At 47.1% G+C, this 19,534-nt stretch overlaps 1 protein-coding gene and 1 pseudogene across 5 annotated transcripts in view; both read right to left on the reverse strand.

The window, feature by feature from the left end:
• The window catches only part of CCDC85A (coiled-coil domain containing 85A), a 170,036-nt gene extending 164,489 nt beyond the window's left edge, over positions 1-5,547 (reverse strand). For all 5 annotated transcript variants that reach the window (XM_059659774.1, XM_059659773.1, XM_059659771.1 and 2 more), the window contains exon 1: positions 5,277-5,547. In XM_059659774.1, the coding sequence (XP_059515757.1) occupies positions 5,277-5,534 (258 nt within the window). In that variant the 5' untranslated portion in view covers positions 5,535-5,547. The remainder of the gene's footprint in view (positions 1-5,276) is intronic.
• A 12,451-nt stretch (positions 5,548-17,998) lies between these two features.
• Positions 17,999-19,028, reverse strand: LOC132213695 (small ribosomal subunit protein eS4-like; annotated as a pseudogene).
• Between the last annotated feature and the right edge of the window lie 506 nt (positions 19,029-19,534).

Raw genomic sequence — 19,534 nt, forward strand, 5'->3', positions numbered from 1 at the left:
TAGATCACTTTGGTGTCCAGCTTCCCTGGACAAGATGATGAAGAGAAGGGAGATGACTGGCCTCTCAGCAGGGTCTAAAATAGACTCTTGAGAGGTGGGTTAGAGGTCTTGCAGATACCACCTTGCAGCTGTTCAGGGATGATGGGAAGGAATAGAGGCTATGTCAGAAAGTAATCAAACCCCATCATTTTTTAACTTGATAAGGAGGTGGGCTGGGAAGTTTTTTAATGCCAGGTCACAAAGCGAGGCCACCAGGAGACCTCCCTACTTGGGGTGTGACCACTTTTAACTGGCCTAATAAGTATTTTTCTGAATGAGGCTAGAGGAATAAAAACCAGCCCCCCCTCCCCCACCACCACCACCACCACTCACACAGTGATCACACATACACAATCAATCTACACATATTAAAAGAACTTTCAAGTATTTCTGAGCTATTATGTCAATGTGCCATATTATTAATTGACTAATAAATTTAAAATTCTTCCAAGTCACATTATAGTTCAAACCCTGGGAGATTAAATTGGAGGGTTCCAAGTTACATTATAGTTTAAACCCTGGAAGAAGATTAAATTGGAGGGTTATCAACCATACTTTTTCTTTTTCAACTTTGCCTAAGAAACTGAGATCCCGGAGATGTGTCCTCTCCTGGTGAGAATAACTACCATTTTTTGTAGTCACGTCCATGGTTAAATCTTCCCCTACTTTATCATAACTTATTGACACAACCCGTTATTTTTTTAAATAATTTTTATTTTTCAATCACCAGTTGACAACAATATAATATTATTTTCAGGTGTACCCCCAGTGATTAGACATTATATAACTAAGTGACCATCCCAATAAATCTCATAGCCATTTGACACCATAAATAGTGATTAGATTATGGACTATATTCCCTATGCTGTACTTTATATCCCCATGACTATTCTGTTACTACCAATTTGTACTTCTTAATCTCCTCACCGTTTTCACCCATTGCCTCAACCCCCCTCCCTTCTGGCAACTGTCAAAATGTTCATTCTATCTATGAGTCTGTTCTGTTCTGCTTGTTTTTTTATTTTTATTTTTTAGATTCAATTGTTGATAGATATGTATTTACTGCCATTTTGATGTTCATATTTTTTAAATCTTTTTCCTTATCTTCTTCTTCTTCTTAAAGAAAACCCCTTAACTGACATTTTATGTAATACTGGTTTGATGGTGATGAACTCTTTTAGCTTTTTCTTGTCTGGGAAGCTCTTTATATGCCCTTCGATTCTCACTGATAGCTTTGCTGGGTAGAGTAATCTTGGTTATAGGTCATTGCTCTTTTTTAATTATAAGAATAGTTTATTGACTTTTAATATATATATGAAAGTAATGCAGAGAGAGAGAGAGAGAGAGAGAGAGACCAATGATGAAAATCATTGGTCAGCCGCCTGCTGCACACTAAACACTGGGGTTTGAGCCAGAAACAATGGCATGTTCCCTGACCAGGAATTGAAGCATGACCTCCTGGTTCATAGGTCAATGCTCAAACATTGAGCCATGCCAGCCAGGCAGGCTTATTTTTAGAGAGAGAAGGGAGCAGGAGAGAAACATAGATACAAGAGTGCAACATTGTATAGGTCCTTGTTTTCAAAAACTTTGAATATTTCTTGCCAAACCTTTCTGGCCTGCAAAGTTTCAGTTGAGAAGTCAGCTGACAGTCTTATGGGAGCTCCCTTGTAGGTAACTAACTACTTTTCTTTTGCTGCTTTTAAGATTCTCTGTGTTTAATCTTTTGCATTTTAATTATGATGTATCTTGGGGTGAGCCTCTTTGGGTTCATCTTGTTTGGGATTCTCTGTGCTTCCTGGATTTGAATGTCTATTTCCTTCACCAGATTACGGACGTTTACTGTCACTATTTTTTTAAATAGGTTTTCAATTTCTTGCTCTCTCTCTTCTCCTTCCGGCACCCCCATGAAGCAAATATTAGAATGCTTGAAGTTGTCCCAGAGGCTCTTTATACTATCCTCATTTTTTTAAATTCTTTTTCCTTTTTGCTCTTCTGATTGGGTGTTTTTTGCTTTCTAATATTCCAAATTGTTGTTTTGATTCTTGGCTTCATCTACTCTACTGTTGATTCCCTGTAAATTATTCTTCACTTCAGTTAGTGTATCCTTCATTCCTGACTGGCTCTTTCTTATGGTTTCCATGTATTATTTTATACTGATAAAGTTTTCACTAAGTTCATCTACTCTTCCCCTAAGTTCATTGAGCATCCTTTCAACTAGTGTTTTGAACTCTGCATCTAGTAGATTATTTATCTCCATCTTGTTTAGTTCTCTTTCTGGAGTTTTGTTCTGTTCTTTCATTTGGGACATTTCTTTGTCTCCTTATTTTGGCAGCCTCCCTGTGTTTGTGTCTATGTGTTACATAGAGCTGCTATATCTCCCAGGCTTGGTAGAGTGGCCTAATGTAATAGGTATCCTATATGGTCCAGTGGCACAGCCTCCCCGTTCACCTAAGCTGGGCACTCCAGGTGTGCTTCCCCCTTGTGGGCTGTGTACTGGTACACCCTCCTGTTGTAGTTGAGCCTTGATTACTGTCGGCACATCAATGGGAGGGATTTACCCCCAGGCCTATCAGCTGCAAGGATTTGCTGCAACCACCATGGAGGACCAGCAATGCAGTGGCCCAACCCAAGGAGCAGGAATTATTTGAGGGGTTCTGGTGCCCACAGAGTTCAACACTTGAGTGTGTCACTTGTGGAGGTGGTTGGGTGGTGCTTGGATGTGGTCTGAAGCTGTCCACCAGGTTCACTGGCACTGGGGCCTCCCACAAGGTGCAGGCCAAGAGTAGCACCACCTGTGTTCTACCTGGGGCCCTCTGGTATTAGCTACAAAGTGACTGCAGAAGCCTGCCACTTTTCTGGGTTTGGAGGTGCCCAGGTGAGGCCAAGCTGCAAACCAAGGCTGGCTGCCACTTGTGCTGGCCCTGGGGATACTTAGAGGGCAGTACAGGGTATGCCAAGACCAGATGCTGCTTATTTGAGAAATTTTAGGAAAGTCAGAAGCATGAGCCAAAACAGGCAATTCACATGGAAAAACCACTGGAAACAGCTTGTGTGGGCCCAAAAGTTGGTGGGGCAGGGTCTCAGGAAATCACCAGGGTAGGACAAACAGTGAGAGTCAGGTTGATGGAGACTCTGATTTGACACCTGGCTGCCAGGTCTGTGGGGGAAGGGCTCAGAAAAGGCACAATGGCTTCTGCCAGAACTTGTATCTGGGAGAAAGCTGTCCCTCCAGCTCTCGCCCTAATGCCAGATAATATAGTTACTCCCTGTATGTCCCTGGTGCCTTTCCAGCTGCTTCCCCAGTGCTGGAACTCAAAGGGAGGGCATCCAAGTAAATCCATGTTCAGATCCTTTAAGAGAAACTGCCTGGGACTCCAGCAGCCCTCCTTCTCACTCGGCCAAAATCCCTGCTGCATTTTACAGCCAGAAGTTACGTGGATCTCTCTTCCCAGCCCTGGAAATCTGGGCTGGGACGTTCTGGTGTGGGGCTGGGACCCCTCGCTACTCTGGGTACTTCTGAGGCTGAGCTTTATCTGCCACACCTGAGTGTGGGACCAGCCTGTTTGGTCTCCACCCCTCCTACTAGTGTCAATGTAGCTTCTTCTTAAAATCCTTAGTTGTAGGACTGCCATTCAGCTAGATTTCAAATAGTTCTGCATGATGGTTGTTCTGTAGTTTAATTGTATTTTTGATGTCTGGAGATGATTATTATTATTGCATTTTATTGATGAGTAAAATGAGGCTCTGAGAAATTAATTACCCAAACTCACCCTCCTGGCAAATGAGGACTCTAAATACAAACCCACCTCTGAGATGATACTCCCACTACACTAGCCTGTCTAATCTCACAAGAGTCTGGTACTTAATAAATACTCCATTAGCAATGAATTAAGCCAAAGGAAACTGCCTTGGTATTTTTCTGACTGTGGGATCTTCCTAATGGCACCCACTCTAGGGACTATATGAGAGTCAGTTGGGGCCTCAGGGAAGGACCAGCTCCACCTAGGCTGGGTCCAGCACGCAGGTGAGCATCTGCATTCTGCTCCTCTCACTCCTCTGAGCCCAGGAAACCCAGAGCTGGAGCGCTGAGGCAGTGAAGAAAGTGTCTACAGCCTGAGAAGTGGGTGGGAGTGGAAAGGGGACAAGAACAGCATGTGCCTGCGGGAATTTGCTCCCTAAGGTCCCTGCAGTGATTGCGTTTGTGTCTGGCTTCCTATAAACAAAAGCAGAACAATGAGAGGAAGGAATACCAGGAGGCACCAGCACAGGCAGTCAGGGAGGAAACTCGTTCCTTGTGCACGCCCGCAGGGCGGTTCCTGGCCACGGTGAGCGGCAGCCAGCCGCCGGCAGGCACAGCGCCGGCACATGCAGAGCTCTCCAAGGAGAAAAGAAAGTTGGGGAGGACGGGTGTTGTGTTTCCTTTTTCCTAGTAGCAAAGCGGGGAGGGCGGGCTCAAAAAGCAAGCATCCCTGACACTTGGGGTAACCTTTCAAAACCCTGCGCCTCCCATACTGAGTCCTTTTGCTGCTCCCACCACGGAAGGTTAAATTAAAATAAAACGGGGCGGGGGGACGACAGGGGGCGCTTCCTGGGGGCCTGACAAACGCAGATGACGCCATCCGAATTCAGGGAGAAGGCAGGCACGGGAACAGGTAGAGAGCGTGAAGGCAGAGCTTAAGCTCTTCTGCACCGGGTGATACAGGCCAGCTCCGAGGGTGGCGCCCGCAGCTTCTCCCAGAACGCCCCGCCAGCCCCTCGCCCCGGCATTGGCACCTCGTCCTCACCCTCCGCCCGCCAGGGTAGTCGTGCGCTGGAGCAGCCTTTTCGTATGCCCGATCCCCAAGGGCGAAGATGCCCTAGGCTAGCTCCCTCGCTTGCCTTTTCCCTGCAGGTATGTAACCCAGCACCGCAACCGAAGCATTCCGCGTACCCATCACCTCCTCCCAGCCTCTCAGCATCCCAGGCGCCCGCTCCTCCCGCCACAGAGGACCCCAAGAGGGAGCTCGACGCTGGGCGTCCCAAATGGGGAAGAGCTCGACGCCTCCAAAGTTTGTAAAAGTTTCCAAAGGGCAGGGATGGGGAACAGGGGGTGCTGACCTGAAGAATGGGGAGGATCACCTGTTGACGGAGGGAGGGAAAGTTAGCCTGGCCCCACCTTCCCGGGGAGCCCCGCTCCCCACTCTGTGGAGCCTCCCCTCCCCGCCCCGCCCCGCCCAGCCCGGTGCTCAGCTCACCTTGAGCCCGCGGATCTCGCCAAGGTGCAGCTGCAGGCGGCGGTTCACCTCGCGGATGAGGTTGCTGTGGTCCAGCATCGCGCTCACCTTCTCGGCCTCGGCGCGCCGCAAGCTGCGGATCAGCTCCTCCTTGCTCCACTGCAGCAGCTCCTCGTCGGACACTTTGGACAGGTCCTCCACGGCCGCAGATGGGCCAGCAGAGGCTGGGGGACAACTTTCCGCCGCCGCCGCCGCTCCGCTTCCGGCCGCCTTCGACATGGTATCCGCGCGGTGGCAGGTGCGAGTGGGTGGAAGAGGCAAAGCGACACCCAAAGGCGCGGGCGCGGCGGGGCGGCCTCCGCCCACACCCTGTGCGCTCCGGCGAGTCAGCGGCACCGCCCGGGGGCCGCTGGGTTGGGGCCACAAGGTTCGCGCTGGGCGGCCATCCTACCTCGCCATCCCTGCGCGCGCGCCCGCGCACCCCCGTGGCCGGGCAGCCTCCCGCGCGCGGCTGCCGAGGCGCGTCCCAACTCCGCGCAAGTCCATGGTGAGGGGCGCCGAGGAGCTGGCGCCGCCGCGGTAGAACCTCCGGGACGGCGGGGGCGCAGAGGAGGGCGCCCCACCCCGGTTCCCCTGACCTATCCTCCGCCCTAATTCGAGACTGTCGCCCCCCACACTCTGGCACACACACGCGTGCGCCTGCCTCCCCCTTGCCCAGCTGCAGCCCGCGGCTTCTCTCCTCTCCCGGTCCTGCAAGGGCGCGTCGGACTCCGCGGCACCTCCGGGGCTGCTCTCGGGACGCCGCCGCTGCTGCCCGAGGGCTTGGCGCGGCCGGCAGGCTGCGCTCCTCCAGTCGCCTTTGCTGCGCCCGCCGCCGCTCCTCGGCTGCTGGGGGAAGCCGGGGATTCGCAGAGTGGAGCCGAGGGGGAATGGGGTGGGGGGAGGCTGGGGGTGGTCTGGACCGGCGGGAGGAGGAGCCTGGAACCGGGGCCGTCCGCAGCCAGTCGCCCCTCCCGCGCCGGCCGGACGCTGCAGCGGCTCTACAGCATCCCGGGCTCCGGGGGCGCGCCCCCCCGCTATCCCGCCAGGGACGGTCGGGGGCGCGGCTCCTCCTGCGCGGATGAAGGGGAAAGGCGGGGCGGGGAGGAAATGTGTTGGGCTTTGGGAGGCTCGCGCGCGCCACCGTGTGGCCAAAGAAGCTCCCTCCGCACACCAGGCAGGGGGAACAGCTGCCGACCAAAAGGAGAGAAGCTTGGTATCTGGAGGCATTGGGATTCAGAGAAGATGGGTAGCAGGGCCTGAGGGGTAACCGTCTGTTTGTACTTTGGAGAATAAAGAAGAGATCGGTGGGGGAAGAAGGGGGTGGGGTGTTTTGGGGAAGGAACGTTTTTAAAAATCCTCATGCTCTGAGAAGGGGAAAGAGAGGCCTCAGGGCACTGCTCTTCAGACACCACCCACCCCCAGGCCTTTGTCTTTTCTAAAAACCGGCTACTTTGCTAAGAAGCTTCAGGGGAAGGAACTGGATCTTTTACATTTTTATGTGAAAAACATCAAAGCCTTAAAGGGGGAAATAAAATGCCTTCATCTCCTACTTCCCGAGGCCTGGATTTTAAGGTCAGGTCACCTCCCCTCTGAGAAAAGCATGGTCCCTTAGGCAAGCTGAAATGCCAGCCAAAAAGATTTCCATTTTCCTTACTTACCCGTTCAGCTTATTATGATGGTAATTTCTACTAGGGGTGCCCTTGTCCCTGGGTTCTATCTTTGGGCTACAAGAGTCCCTTCCCTCCTCCCCCTTCAACCCGCTTGTGAAGTTGTATGGAATCATCTCTGAGCTGAAAACGTCTCTTGGATTTGGTCGTGGGCATGTCACTTAGGTGAGTGCTCTGCTCTCCAGGATGGAGAAAGAGCCAGAAAACTGCAAGGACTCACCCTAAGGAGCTTCATGGAACCAGGGTGCAGAGGGAATCATCGCCACCTGGATGCGCATTTAAATTCGAGTCCCTCCACCAGCTAGTCTGTACGTCCCCTGACAAAGCAGCCACCTGTTAAGAGATGAACAGTTGGGAACTTCTGAGACCTGGTTCCTGGAGAGCAAGGAAAGCTCCTCTGACCCAGACAGCCTTCAAGTTCCCCTCAGCCTGACAAAACTTTAGACAGGTTTCTTCCTGGCTCTAGGTCCCTGCTCACCCTTTCCTTACAGCCCTTACTCTGGAAAACTCTCCCTCTGCCCTTGAGATGTAGATCTCCCAGCTTCTCACCAGTTTTACCACCCAGGAATGTTTCTCCAAGGACAGGGAAACCGTCCAGGAAGATAGGGCTGCTATATCCCAGGCCGTCTGGGAGGGGCGAAGCCTAACTTCTAGGAATGCTGTTTCGCAACACAGATGGCCTGAACACATTGACCAACTCCTTCTCCTGCTCCCAACGCCCTCCAGTACTTTCCCTATAGCTCATCTCAGGGCTTAAGAACCGCTTGCTTTTTTATGTCAGTAGAGTTAAATTCTCTCTCCGACCCCCCCCCCCCCCGACCCCCGTGTGTGTGTGTGTGTGTGTGTGTGTGTGTGTCTCCCATTGCAATTGTCTTGAATAAAGTCTTCCTTTCCTGTTTAACTATGTCCGGTGCCGTATTTCTTCGACACCTCCCTTTCTCTCATATACACAAGAGGCTCTCAACACAGTTCCTAAGATCACTTTGGGCACAGGGAGGGAAAACATAAGTCAGAAAAATTTGAGCTCCCACCCCTGTCACTTGTTAGTTCTCCTCTTTGAACAAATCATGTAACTTCAGGCGGCTAATGAGATAATGTACATGAAGTGCTTATCAGGTTACGTAGAAATGCAACTTTATCATTACTGATATACATTTGGGTAGCTCCTTATCTGGAAATAGCAATATCTTCATCTGTGTTTTTGTTGTTCTTCTCCATCACAGGTTTGTTCTTCAAGAGTCCTATTCTAAAACAGAACAGTCAGCCCCCCTTTGCTGCTAACTCTCGACCTAACACCTACGTAGACATTGTAAGGTAAATCGGTGGCTGAGAGGAGCATTTGGACTTGTGTTGGGAGGACAAGGAAGAAAGAAACTGAAGGAAAATTTCTCCACCAATTTACATAACTAGCAGCTGCTTACTGTTGGACTAGATCACCTTAATGAGGTTTTAATGTTTTAAAGGGGAACAAGTTTTGCCTTTTGGGATATTGCTTTTAAGCTGTTTATTAAGAAACAAAAGACTCATTGTAAAAAAATAATCACTCAAAGGACCTTTGACTACCACCCTCCTTTCCTGCCCAAGAGAGTCTGTTAGAAAAACTAGGATGTTCCCTTAGCCTAATTTGAATTATAAGAGGGCTTTACGCAGGGGCCTGTGACCTAGATATCCCTATGTCTCGTTGTTTCTGAGTTGCCTAGCAAGAATTTGGCTGCCATCTATGTTCCACTTTTTAAAATATATATTTTATTGATTTTAGACAGGAAGGGAGAGGGAGAAAGAGATAGAAACATCAATGTTGAAAATCACTGGCTTCCATGTATGTTCCACTTTTTAAATATATATTTTATTGATTTTAGAGAGGAAGGGAGATGGAGAGAGAGATAGAACCATCAATGTTGAAAATCATTGATTGGCTGCCTCCTGCACACCCCCTACTGGGGATCAAGCCTGAAACCCCGCCATGTGTCCTTGCCTGGAATCTAACCTGGGACCCTTTAGTCCACAGGCAGACGCTCTATCCGCTGAGCCAAACCAGCCACTTTTCCTCATCTCCCTGTAAATTGCTCATTCTCACTTCTGAAATTTAGGACCCCTATTCCCTGCCTCTTTTCTCCTTTGTCTAAAATGCCATATATATTAAATGTTGCCTCACTGCCTTTGGAATTTTCATGCATATGTGAATTTGCCATGAGCATATATTAAGAATTGATGTTTCTCCTGTTAATCTGTCTGTTAACTTGACTATTAGCCCAACTAAAAGAACTTATAAGGTGGGAGGAAAATGTTAATTTACTTTAGTCCCCACAGTTTCTAGATTTGGTCATTGATCAGGATAATTATTAAATGAATAATGTGTCTTCACGTTGGTAAGGTCATGTGTGGTGATAGGAACTTTACTTGGCTATTAAAAACAGACAAAAAACAGCCCGGCTGGTGTGGCTCAATGGTTGAGTGTCGACCTATGAACCAGGAGGTCATAGTTCGATTCCCAGTCAGAGTAAATGCCCTAGTTGCAGGCTCACCCCCTAGTAGGGGGTGTGTAGGAGGCAGCCAATTATCATTGATATCATTGATGTTTCTCTCTCCCTCTCTGAAATAAATAAAAAAATATATATTTTAAAAACAGACAAAAATAGTCACTTAAAAGAGGGCATTTACTTTCTCTCACATAACCAACCTAAAGCGGGCCGTGGAGGGATGGTATGGTATCTTTATGATGTCATCAAAGACAGGCTCCTTTTCTGCGCTCAGCCATCTTTAGCATAGTTGCCTCCTAGCCACAGAATACCTACTGGAGCTCCAGGCATCCATCTACACTTGAGGCAGAGAAAAGATAGGAGCAAATGAAAAAAAAGCACATGTCCCGATGAAAAGTTTTTCTGGTAATACAACCTAGTGAATCTCATTTATATCCAGGGTTTTCCATTTATAGCCAGGGTTTCCCTTCCAGCTGCAAGGGAAGCTAGGTGAAAAATGTTTAGTTAAGCACATTAATGACAAGTAAAATCAGAGCTGTTTTGATAAACATAAGAAAACAGATATTGGAGAGGCAACTGCACACCTTAGCAGTGGACTCTGTATGGTAAATGGAGGTATCTAGAAACCAGCCATACATGACTAAGTCATTGAGTCCTGGTGGTTTTATCTCACATGTTATTCTGAAATAACGTTCCATTGCAGCTCACTATTGCACAGCCCACATTCTCCCAAGGTCTCACCTGAACCTCACAACTCTAGCATCTCGTCTCTCAAACCTGCTTTCCACACAACTACGCAAGTGAACTATATAAAAAAGTCAAGTCCAGCTGCTTCGCCCCTAAGGACCATTGCTCGTAATTCTTCACGGACTTCCCTGTATAACTCATACCACTCTGGCATGTGACTTTGTAGAAGCTCCCACTAAGGGGCCGAGTGAACTCCCTTCCCTAATGACACTGTGCGTGGCCTTGGGACTTGCTTTGCTAATGGAACGTGGGTGTGTTCCTTCTCTGATGAGGCCTCAAGAGACATCTGTCTACTCACCCCCCTGTACACTTCACTGGGAAGCGTGAAGTGTACAGGGGGGTGAGTAGACAGATGTCTCTGGAGGCCTCATCAGAGAAAGAGCTAACCCTGGTAGCTGCTGTTCCTTCAGTCTGTGCCCCAGCCAGGGTCACCTCGGGCAACCTGAAGTGTAACCACCCTCTCCTCACAGACCACATGTGACTGGTGACTACCATACTAGACATCACAGCTGTATGTGATGGGGGAAAGGAGTAGAAGAATGAGGGTGGCACCTGAATGTCTTCCCAGAAGATACCCATGTGCTAACCCCTGGAATCTGTGAATGTTACCTTCCATGGCAATGGAGGGCTTTGCAGATGTGTTTACATTAAGCATCATGAGATAGAACAATCATCTTGCCTCATCCCAATGGGCTTTAGATGCAGTCACATCTATTCTCATAGGAGGGAGCTGCGGGGGCTTCCACAGACAGAGAAGGCGATATGACCACAGAGGCAGGGGTTGGAATGATGAGGCCACAAGAAATGCTGACAGCCACTAGGAACTGGGGGAGTCAAGGAACGGATTCTCCTTAAAGCCTTGGAGGAAACAGCCCTTCCAGCGCCTTGATTTTAGTCCAGTGTGACTCGCTTCAGATTTCTGCCTCCTGTGAGAAAATAAATTTCTGTTGTTTTAAGTCACTAACTTTGTGGCCACAATCGGAAACCAATACAGCACCATTTATATATAACAAAGCACTTCCTCTTTATCTGTGTTGTTGTAGTTATCACAGTCTTTCTGCTTTTATAGCGAGTTGGATACCTATTGATTTTTTTCTTTCTGGAGGGCAGGATCCTGTCGTTCATCAGTGAGCCCTCCACCACGCCCAGCAAGTGTGTGTTGTAGGAGCACAGCCAGGCTGTGCAGGTGCGTCTGAAGCTCAGCCTCTGGGGCGCCCAGGTTCTGGTGTGAACTCAGGAAAAGCATGAAAATAAAAAGGCCACCTCCTGAAGGGATGGCTAAATGGGAAAGCAGCAGATCACAAACATCCCAGAGGTCCGCGTTAATGCTGCCTGGCCTGGTCACTTGAAGTGTCTTTGAGAAGCCGTAACCCCAGGGGTTAAGGAAGGAAGAAAGTGCTAAAAGCAGTCACTGCCTAGCAGGTCTGAACTGTGAAACAAACTCCAGTGGAACTGGCCCACCCCTGCCCCGTGCAGACCCACCAGGATCCGGAAGTTTCCAGTCCCTTTGCTAAGCCGCCTGACATAGTTAAGCGTCTCACAAGTGAAAATGCCTCTTCACACATTTGCTCATTATGATTGCTTTTCACCTAACACAAAAATCAGCTGCCCTGAGGGTGTGCAAGTTTGATTAGGAAGACTGCTCTTCAGCAGACAAACAATCTCCTGGCAGCATTAATATCTCCTGGGATTTGGGCTTATAATATGCCCCCATATAATTAAAAATGATAAATGACAGCAGGAGTTGAGGCACACTCACTGTCTTTCCGAATGGAAGCTTCCGAAGTACCATATCACACTGTGACTGGACAAGAACTATCAGGGGCGAGCGTGCCGAGTCTGAGGCCCAGGCCAGACTCGCCTAGTGAACATGGACTGTCACCAGCAGAAACAGGCAGAGTCTGAGGACTGGGCTGGGGGCCCTCAGCCCCCAACCTTCCAGGCAGCCTTCAAAGAGGAGTGCAAGGGTCCCCAGTGGTGTGTTCAGTGAGTCCCAGGCTTTTGGCATTAGCCTTGGAGCAAGCGGGGTCTGAAGGTGACAGAAAGGGAGTCTTTTGCCTTTGTCACCTGGGGGAGAATCTCTAATTTCAGAATAATTTGCAAGGAAGGGAGCTGTGAATTGTTTATTGGGTTTGTCTGGTAGCATCTACAGAAGTTGCTAGAGCATGCACAGGGATAGTCACATGATCTCTCTGCCTAAGCACCTCTATGCTGCTGGGTAATTCCTACCCTGCAGGTGTCTGCCTCCTGCCACTGCCCCAGGGACACCATCACTCATCAGGTGGTCTAACTGGCCTACTTCTTCATTGTGAGTTCGTCATCTTGTTTCCTTCATAGCACCTAGCATTTGTGAGTATTTCCATTTTGTTTACTTTCCACTTTCAGCTGGGAAAGGCACGGAGGGAGGAGCTGTGTTTGTCTTATGCCTGACCCATAGTAGGCACTCAATAACTCCTTTAGTGACTGGATAAATTGAAGGTGTTTAATATTTGCTCATCAGCACAGCAAGCCCCTAGCCAGTCTGCTTTATAACAACCTAATTTATACATTAATTTCTGGGTCTTTGGGAAGCCTGAGAGTATCCTTTGAATTCTATTTGCTTATCCATGAGAAGCCACAAATAAGATCATAGGACTAATGTTACCTCCTATATATCATGAGTTAACATTCCCCAGCAAGAAGGAGAGGCAAAGACCACCACAGTCTTTGGGGAAATAATCAGCATAACTGTAGAATTCCACTTTTATGGAAACATTCCAAGTTCCTTGGAACTTAAAAATGGCATCTTTGGGGGGCTTGCAAAAGAACCAAAAGCTAGGCCACAGAATGTTGGCCAAATGAGCTCAAAGCAGGTTTGAATGGTAGGAGACCAATCTTAAATGCTCTTTTTAGCAATAGGTGGGGAATGAGACTGGAAATAGTAGCCATAGGTAGTAGAGGCCACACTCATAGTGGTGGCATCATAAGAAAGAGCAGGAAAGGAATTGAGGTCCTGAAATATTTACTCTGAGTGTTTACTATTCATTGTGTGGTTTGTGGACCAGCAGCCTTTGTTTCACCAAAGACCTGGCTGGAAATTCGGGCTCTCTCTCCCTACTCTAGAACTACTGCATGGGAATCTGCCTTTTGATAAGATCTTCAGGTGATCAACAAGAACGTCAAAGTTTACGAAGCACTGACCTAAACCAATGGCAAGGTTTGGTGAATCACAGGACATTCCTAAAAATTTTGGAATTCCTCAGCTTGCAGGAAATTCCACTGTGGACTTACTCAAGCCTCACTGATGTCTAAGGGTAGTGTGACTAGGGAGACAGTGCCTACCACCCCTTTATCCCTGGTGCCTCCTGTCCTTAAGGAGGATGTCAGCCCACTGGAGCCAAAGAGTCTTCACTAACCTCCTTCCTGTTGCTCACAGCTTCAGCCTTGTGAACTAGAATTGGGTAGTTGGTAAGCAATAATTCTGAAGGGTTGAGGTCTTCTTCTACCATTGTCTCCTAAACATCCTTGACCTAGAACTTCAGCTAACCATCCTAGGAGGATGTGTGAATATAAAGATCACAAGACTTTAGAAAATGGTTTAGGAACCTGTTATGACTGATCATAAGTATAATGTGACATTCCTCAGAGGGGGTCCTTCCAGAGTTGGAGCTGTGGATGACTGTGTTGCTTTAATTGGCATTAAATGCCCAGAGGAAAGGTTATGTAAAAGTGTAAGAACTCATGAAACCAATTTGGGTAGCAGCTGAAAAACAAAACACGGTTCACTGACTTCCATCTTCTCCCTACGGTACAAGGAACTCTCAAGTGCATCATAGAATCACTGCTATTTTTTCACCATCCAGCTGTGCGTGAGCAGCAACAATAATTTTCATTTTGAGGACAATGTGTCAGGTACTGCGAATATTATCTCACATTTACCCTCTACTGTAGTGATCTGTGTGATACCGAGTATGTGCAGTCTGAGTACTTTTTTAGAAAATTGATGAACAAAATAGCCCTGAGATACATGCATGTGAGAGCGCACATTTGTATATGTGTGGATTCTTGCCTTCACAGTTCTTAGAAAAGAAAAGACTTTGGACAGTGAGAGTAGAGGACTGAACTAAAATACATAATTACAACCCAAATAAACATGGTTGTTTTCTCAGTGGGGAAAAACAAAAGTCTGTTCTAGTGTCTGTCCTTTAAGGAAATTAAGCTCTGATCATACTATTCTATTTTTTCTAAGAAAAGAAATGCTTAGAAAGAATGTACTAGTGTTCTAAGTGTTCTGTGAGTCCTGTGAGGAAAGCTGGAAAGAACACAGGAGCCCAAACAGAAGCTCAACTAGAGAACAAACCCTGCTTCTAGCCACCCCACCCCAGCCCCCAGACCCCAGGGATGCCCAAGTGCCCCTCTGCAGCTGTTTCTGTGCCTTTAAAATAAAAATGATAACCACCAGTCATACCTCTTTGTATTAAAACATTGAAGGGAACATGTTTTAAAAAGCACACCTTGCCCCACCAGAAGACAATGTTTGGGTATTTTTTCTGGATATCACTCATCACTATCTTACTATATTTCTCTCCAACCAGCAAAGGCATTCTCAGGGATCACCAGGAATTTAGCAGAGGAACTAAATTGTTTCTATCCCTCTGGAGTTGTAAAATCACCTATATTATAAGACTCATGCTTAGACACAGAGTTTTAAAACACAACCAAACTCTAAGCTACATGGGAGTGGAGGGGGACATAACTTTTTAAATTATATGTATCAGCCCCATTCCTACCTCTTTACACCCAACTCTACACACATTGCCAGGGCCTTAGTTAGCCCAGAGAGAAACTTTGTGTGAATTAGCAAAAGGCACCTCTTCTTTGGGTGGAGTGTCAAGTACTGTATTAGTGTATCCCTTTGAAGGAAGTAGCTACCATAGTTAAGGAGGCTGAGAAGTCCCAAGATCTGCAGTCCACAAGCTGAAGATGCAGGAGAACCAGCGGTGTTGCTCCAGTCTGAGTCCCAGGGCTGAGAACCAGGAGAGCTGATGGTATAAGTTCCAGTCAGATTCTGAAGGCAAAGTAGCACTGTCCCAGCTGGAAGCCAGTCAGGCGGAGAGAATTTCTCCCTTGCTTGTTTCTTATTTGTTTTTGATTATTCAGGTCTTTAATTGATTAGATGAAGCCCACCCATATTCGGAAGGGCAACCTGCTTTACTCAGTCTACTGATTCAAATATTAATCTATCCAGAAACTCTCTCACAGACATACCCAGAATAATTCATGGCCAAATATCTGGTCACTCCATGGCCCAGTCAAGTTGACACATAATATTAATCATCACAAGTAGAAGCATGGTAGCCCACAACCTGCATTGCAGCCCCCATCTGCCCCTCAACTGGGTACCCTAGGGTAGAACACTGTCAACACAAGCACACACAGTGGCCCTGCTCATCACCATGTTAACAACTGGTCTAAGAAATGGCCTCTTCTCCAGAATCAGGGACCTGTAGTCTTGCCTTTGGCTCCCTCAATCCACTGTAGTTTCTAAACTGGTTATAGCTTTGGGGCCCATATACTACTCCAATAAAGAGTATTTCACAGTTTATTCAAAGGGAACCTCCTTTTAATCTTTCACTGGGGCCACCCAGGCAAGCATCTGAGCTGTGTGACTTACATAGGTCAAGGGTACAATGCTGAACCCTTTCTTTCAGTGGGGGAAGCACAGCTCTCCCCTAGATTGGCATGGCAGGTCTGTGCAACACATCCAATTTCCACTCAGTGAGGAATAAGAGAACAGAGAATATCAAAGAAGGAGAACAACAGGAAGTAGTCAAAAAGCAAAATGAGTCCACAAAGTAAGAAAGCATATAAACAAACAGGGAGATAAACAGGAATAGCAACTGACAAAGCACTCAGTGAGGTCTGCATCTCAAAAATGACACGTGGAGCATAAGGAATGCATCACTGTTTGCCAGCCATGGACAGGATGCTGTCAAGTTCAACACATGTGTGGCAACTGGGAGTGGAATGTGAAGCACCTGCCAAAGGGCTGACATCAGTCACTTTAACAAGAAGAGGGGTGACATCTGAAATTATCCCATATATTGTATTCACACATGCAATGTATAAATGTTTCACAAAGCAAAGGGTTGGAATAAACAGAAGTTCTAAGTGAGTAAAAAAAAAAGGTTTAGGTGTTGTTGGCTAAGAAATATAAACAATGCAACCAGGGAAAGCTGGGAAATATTGTTCTTGCTACGCTAACAGATTTAGAAACCAAACATGGCTCTGATGTAGAAGTGCATTTTTTTAATGCTGGAAGAATAAGCATAAATTGCCTTGTCTTAAAATATACTTTCAGTGTTCATCCCTGGGATCTGAAAACCAAGAAATGAATCTGAAACTCAAGGAGGCAGAGCTTTGAGAATGATGGTTTCAGGTGATTTTTCATAGACTGTGAAATTCTGACATTTTGACTGCCAAATGGATAGTTCTCACATGGAAGCATGTTTGCTGCTAGATCAGCAGCTAATCTTGTAGAAACTCAGCTTAATCATAGTAATTGGGAAACCCAATTCCAAGCCAGCCCACCCACCAGAAATCATGGAACAGTCTCCCAAATGTCCTTAGTATTTGAGTCTCCACTTAGGGGCCTTGATCTCCTAGGTAAAGGGTGTCACCATCCTATCATTCTCACCAATCCAGTATCCTTGCCAGCGTACCCTGGTGAAATCTCCCTTCATCAACACTTGCATGTAAAATAAGCATCTCAAACCTAGCCCATCCCAACCTGAACTCCTGATAGTCTCCCAAAATTGCTCTTCCCATCTCAACAAATAGCAGCTCATTCTCCCAGTTATACTGGTCTAAATCCATGGAATCATCCTGGACTTTCTCTCTCATACTCTTCACCTAATCTTTCATTCTATTGGGTCTATTGGGTCTGCTTTCAAAATATACCCAGAATTTGACTGCCTTGTACTACTTCTATTGTTGCCACCCTAATTCAAGCCACCACCATCTCCTGCCTGGACTAGGGACTGTGTAGAGAGCCCCCCTCCCCACTGCCCGCCCATCCTGTCAATCTACACTGGGAGGGAGTTTGGAAGTGTTGGAGAGGGGATTACATATTAAGTAATATGGCCCCGCCTCTTCCCTTTGTTACGCTGGGTCTATGCTCAATTAGGTTAAATAGAAATCAGATCATGTCACTCTAACATGTAAAACTCTCCAATGACCCCCATGTCACTCAAAGTGAAAGCCAAAGTCCTAACAATGACCTTAAGACCTTACATAATTTGTTGTCCCCACCTCCAGTCAGCTGTGTGGCCTCAACTCTATTACTTTCTCTTTTGTTCACTCTGCTTCAGCCACACTGACTTTGTCCTGCTTCCTTTAACCCACCAAACTCAGTCTCTCCTTAAGGTGTTTGCACTTGCTGTGCCCTCTGTTCAGAATACTCCTGTCCTAGCTGCCTCAACTCCCTCACTTCTTTCAGGCTTTCAGGTCTCAACTTAAACATCTCTACACAGTCCCAGGGCTAATGTTTTGGCATCATGTAGTCACACAATCTGAGACATGTGACCTAGGTTGCCAGAGAAGGGAAAAGAGAGCTCAAGGAAAAAGAAAGTTCGGAGGTGGCACCCTGACTCTTACCTGCCTGGACATATAAGGGGCACATATCTATTTCATGCATATTTCATTAGCTTCAACTAGTCAGTTTCACCTAATTGAAAAGGGACTAGAGAATGCAGATTCTTTTTTTTTTTCATGCTGTATTACCTTTCATTAAGTACAAAATCTTCAATAATGCCACCTAGAGCTCATTTCACCAACTGTTCTGTTTGGCTGTCAATCTCTTTCTCTCTTCAGCAATGATGAGGTGGATGCCCTTTCCATGAGGAAGGGTATCCACGTTTGTTTGTTTGTTTGTTTTTTGCCTTTGCTAATAACAAAAATGTTAGAGAGCTGGGTGGCAAAGCTGTTGCCATTGGCATCTTTCACATGAAACATACCAAAAGACCCAGGGTGTCTCTCTCTGTTGGTGATCATGCCAGTTCTTCCAAGATTAGCACCTCCAGTCACCATACACAGGTTGCCAGTATCAAACTTGATAAAATCAGTAATTTTGCCATTCTCCAGTTCAACCTGAATGGTGTCATTCACCTTCGCGACGGGTATCAGTGTAGTGGATGGTGTGCGCATCACGGGTTACCAGACAAGGGATACCTTTTGTGCCCACAAAGATCTTTCTCACTATGTACAGTTTATACTTGGCCTCCTCAGATGTGATACAATGAGCAGCAGGGCAACCGTTGGTGTCATAGATCAGACAGAAATTCTCTCCCCTCTTGTCAATGCTGATGACATCCATAAAACCGGCAGGGTAGGTTATATTGGTTAGGGACCTTGCCATCAAACTTTTCACTTTTTTATTTTAGTTTATTGATTTGAGAGAGAGAGAGAGAGAGAGAGAGAGAGAGAGAGAGAGAGAAGAGACTGGTGGGAGGAGAAACACCAATTTGTTGTTCCGTTCATTTATGCATTCATAGTTGCTTCTTGTATGGGTCCTGACCAGGGATGGAACCCACAACCTCGGTGTATCAGCGTGATGCTCTAACCAACTGAGCTGCCCGGCCAGGGCACCATCAATCTTAATAAACCTGCTGCATGCAGATCATCTTCATTTCCTCTGTTGTTTGGGCATAATTATGTCTGTTCCTTAGGAAAATGATGAGAGGGAGGCGTTCTTTCATCTTGCGGGGATCAGTAGATGGATGAGGAGCATGCGCACTGGCCAGTTTATCCAGCATCCAAGCTGCTACAAGCCTCAGGTGCTTCTTGGGCCCACGAATCATGGTGGCGCCAGGGCGGAAAGAGGACGTGTTTCCAGTACGTATTTCCGGTAAGTGTTTCCGGTGCGCCCAGAAAAAAGGGTCAGCGGCTACTGCGCGACCTCGGAGGTTCCGCCCCAGAAGTGTGTACTCTAAGTGCTCAGAAGGAAAGGAGAAGGCACGTGAATTCAGTATGCAGGACTACAGGTTGTTTCCTTGGAAATCCCTCACTGCTTGGGCAATAGGGATCCCTGTCTCCTTATCTTATTGCTCTGAGATTAATATTTGATTGATTCCTTTTCGTTTATCCATTCAACATTTATATATTTTTTTAGCGGCTCCTAGGTGTCAGACATTGTGACAAATTCAAGATATAAGGCGCGAGGTAGTGTTGTGTTCCTGGCTGCGGTGCCCATGGCAGGATGAGAGAGGCTCACCACAGTACGTGACACCACTGGCCCAACCCAAAGTCAATGGCCTGGTGCACATGCCCCCTGGATGTATGTGCTGGATGGACAGTTTTACTTCTC

This window comes from Myotis daubentonii, chromosome 12 (assembly GCF_963259705.1).
Source record: "Myotis daubentonii chromosome 12, mMyoDau2.1, whole genome shotgun sequence".
In the NCBI taxonomy this organism is placed as follows: Eukaryota; Metazoa; Chordata; class Mammalia; order Chiroptera; family Vespertilionidae; genus Myotis; species Myotis daubentonii.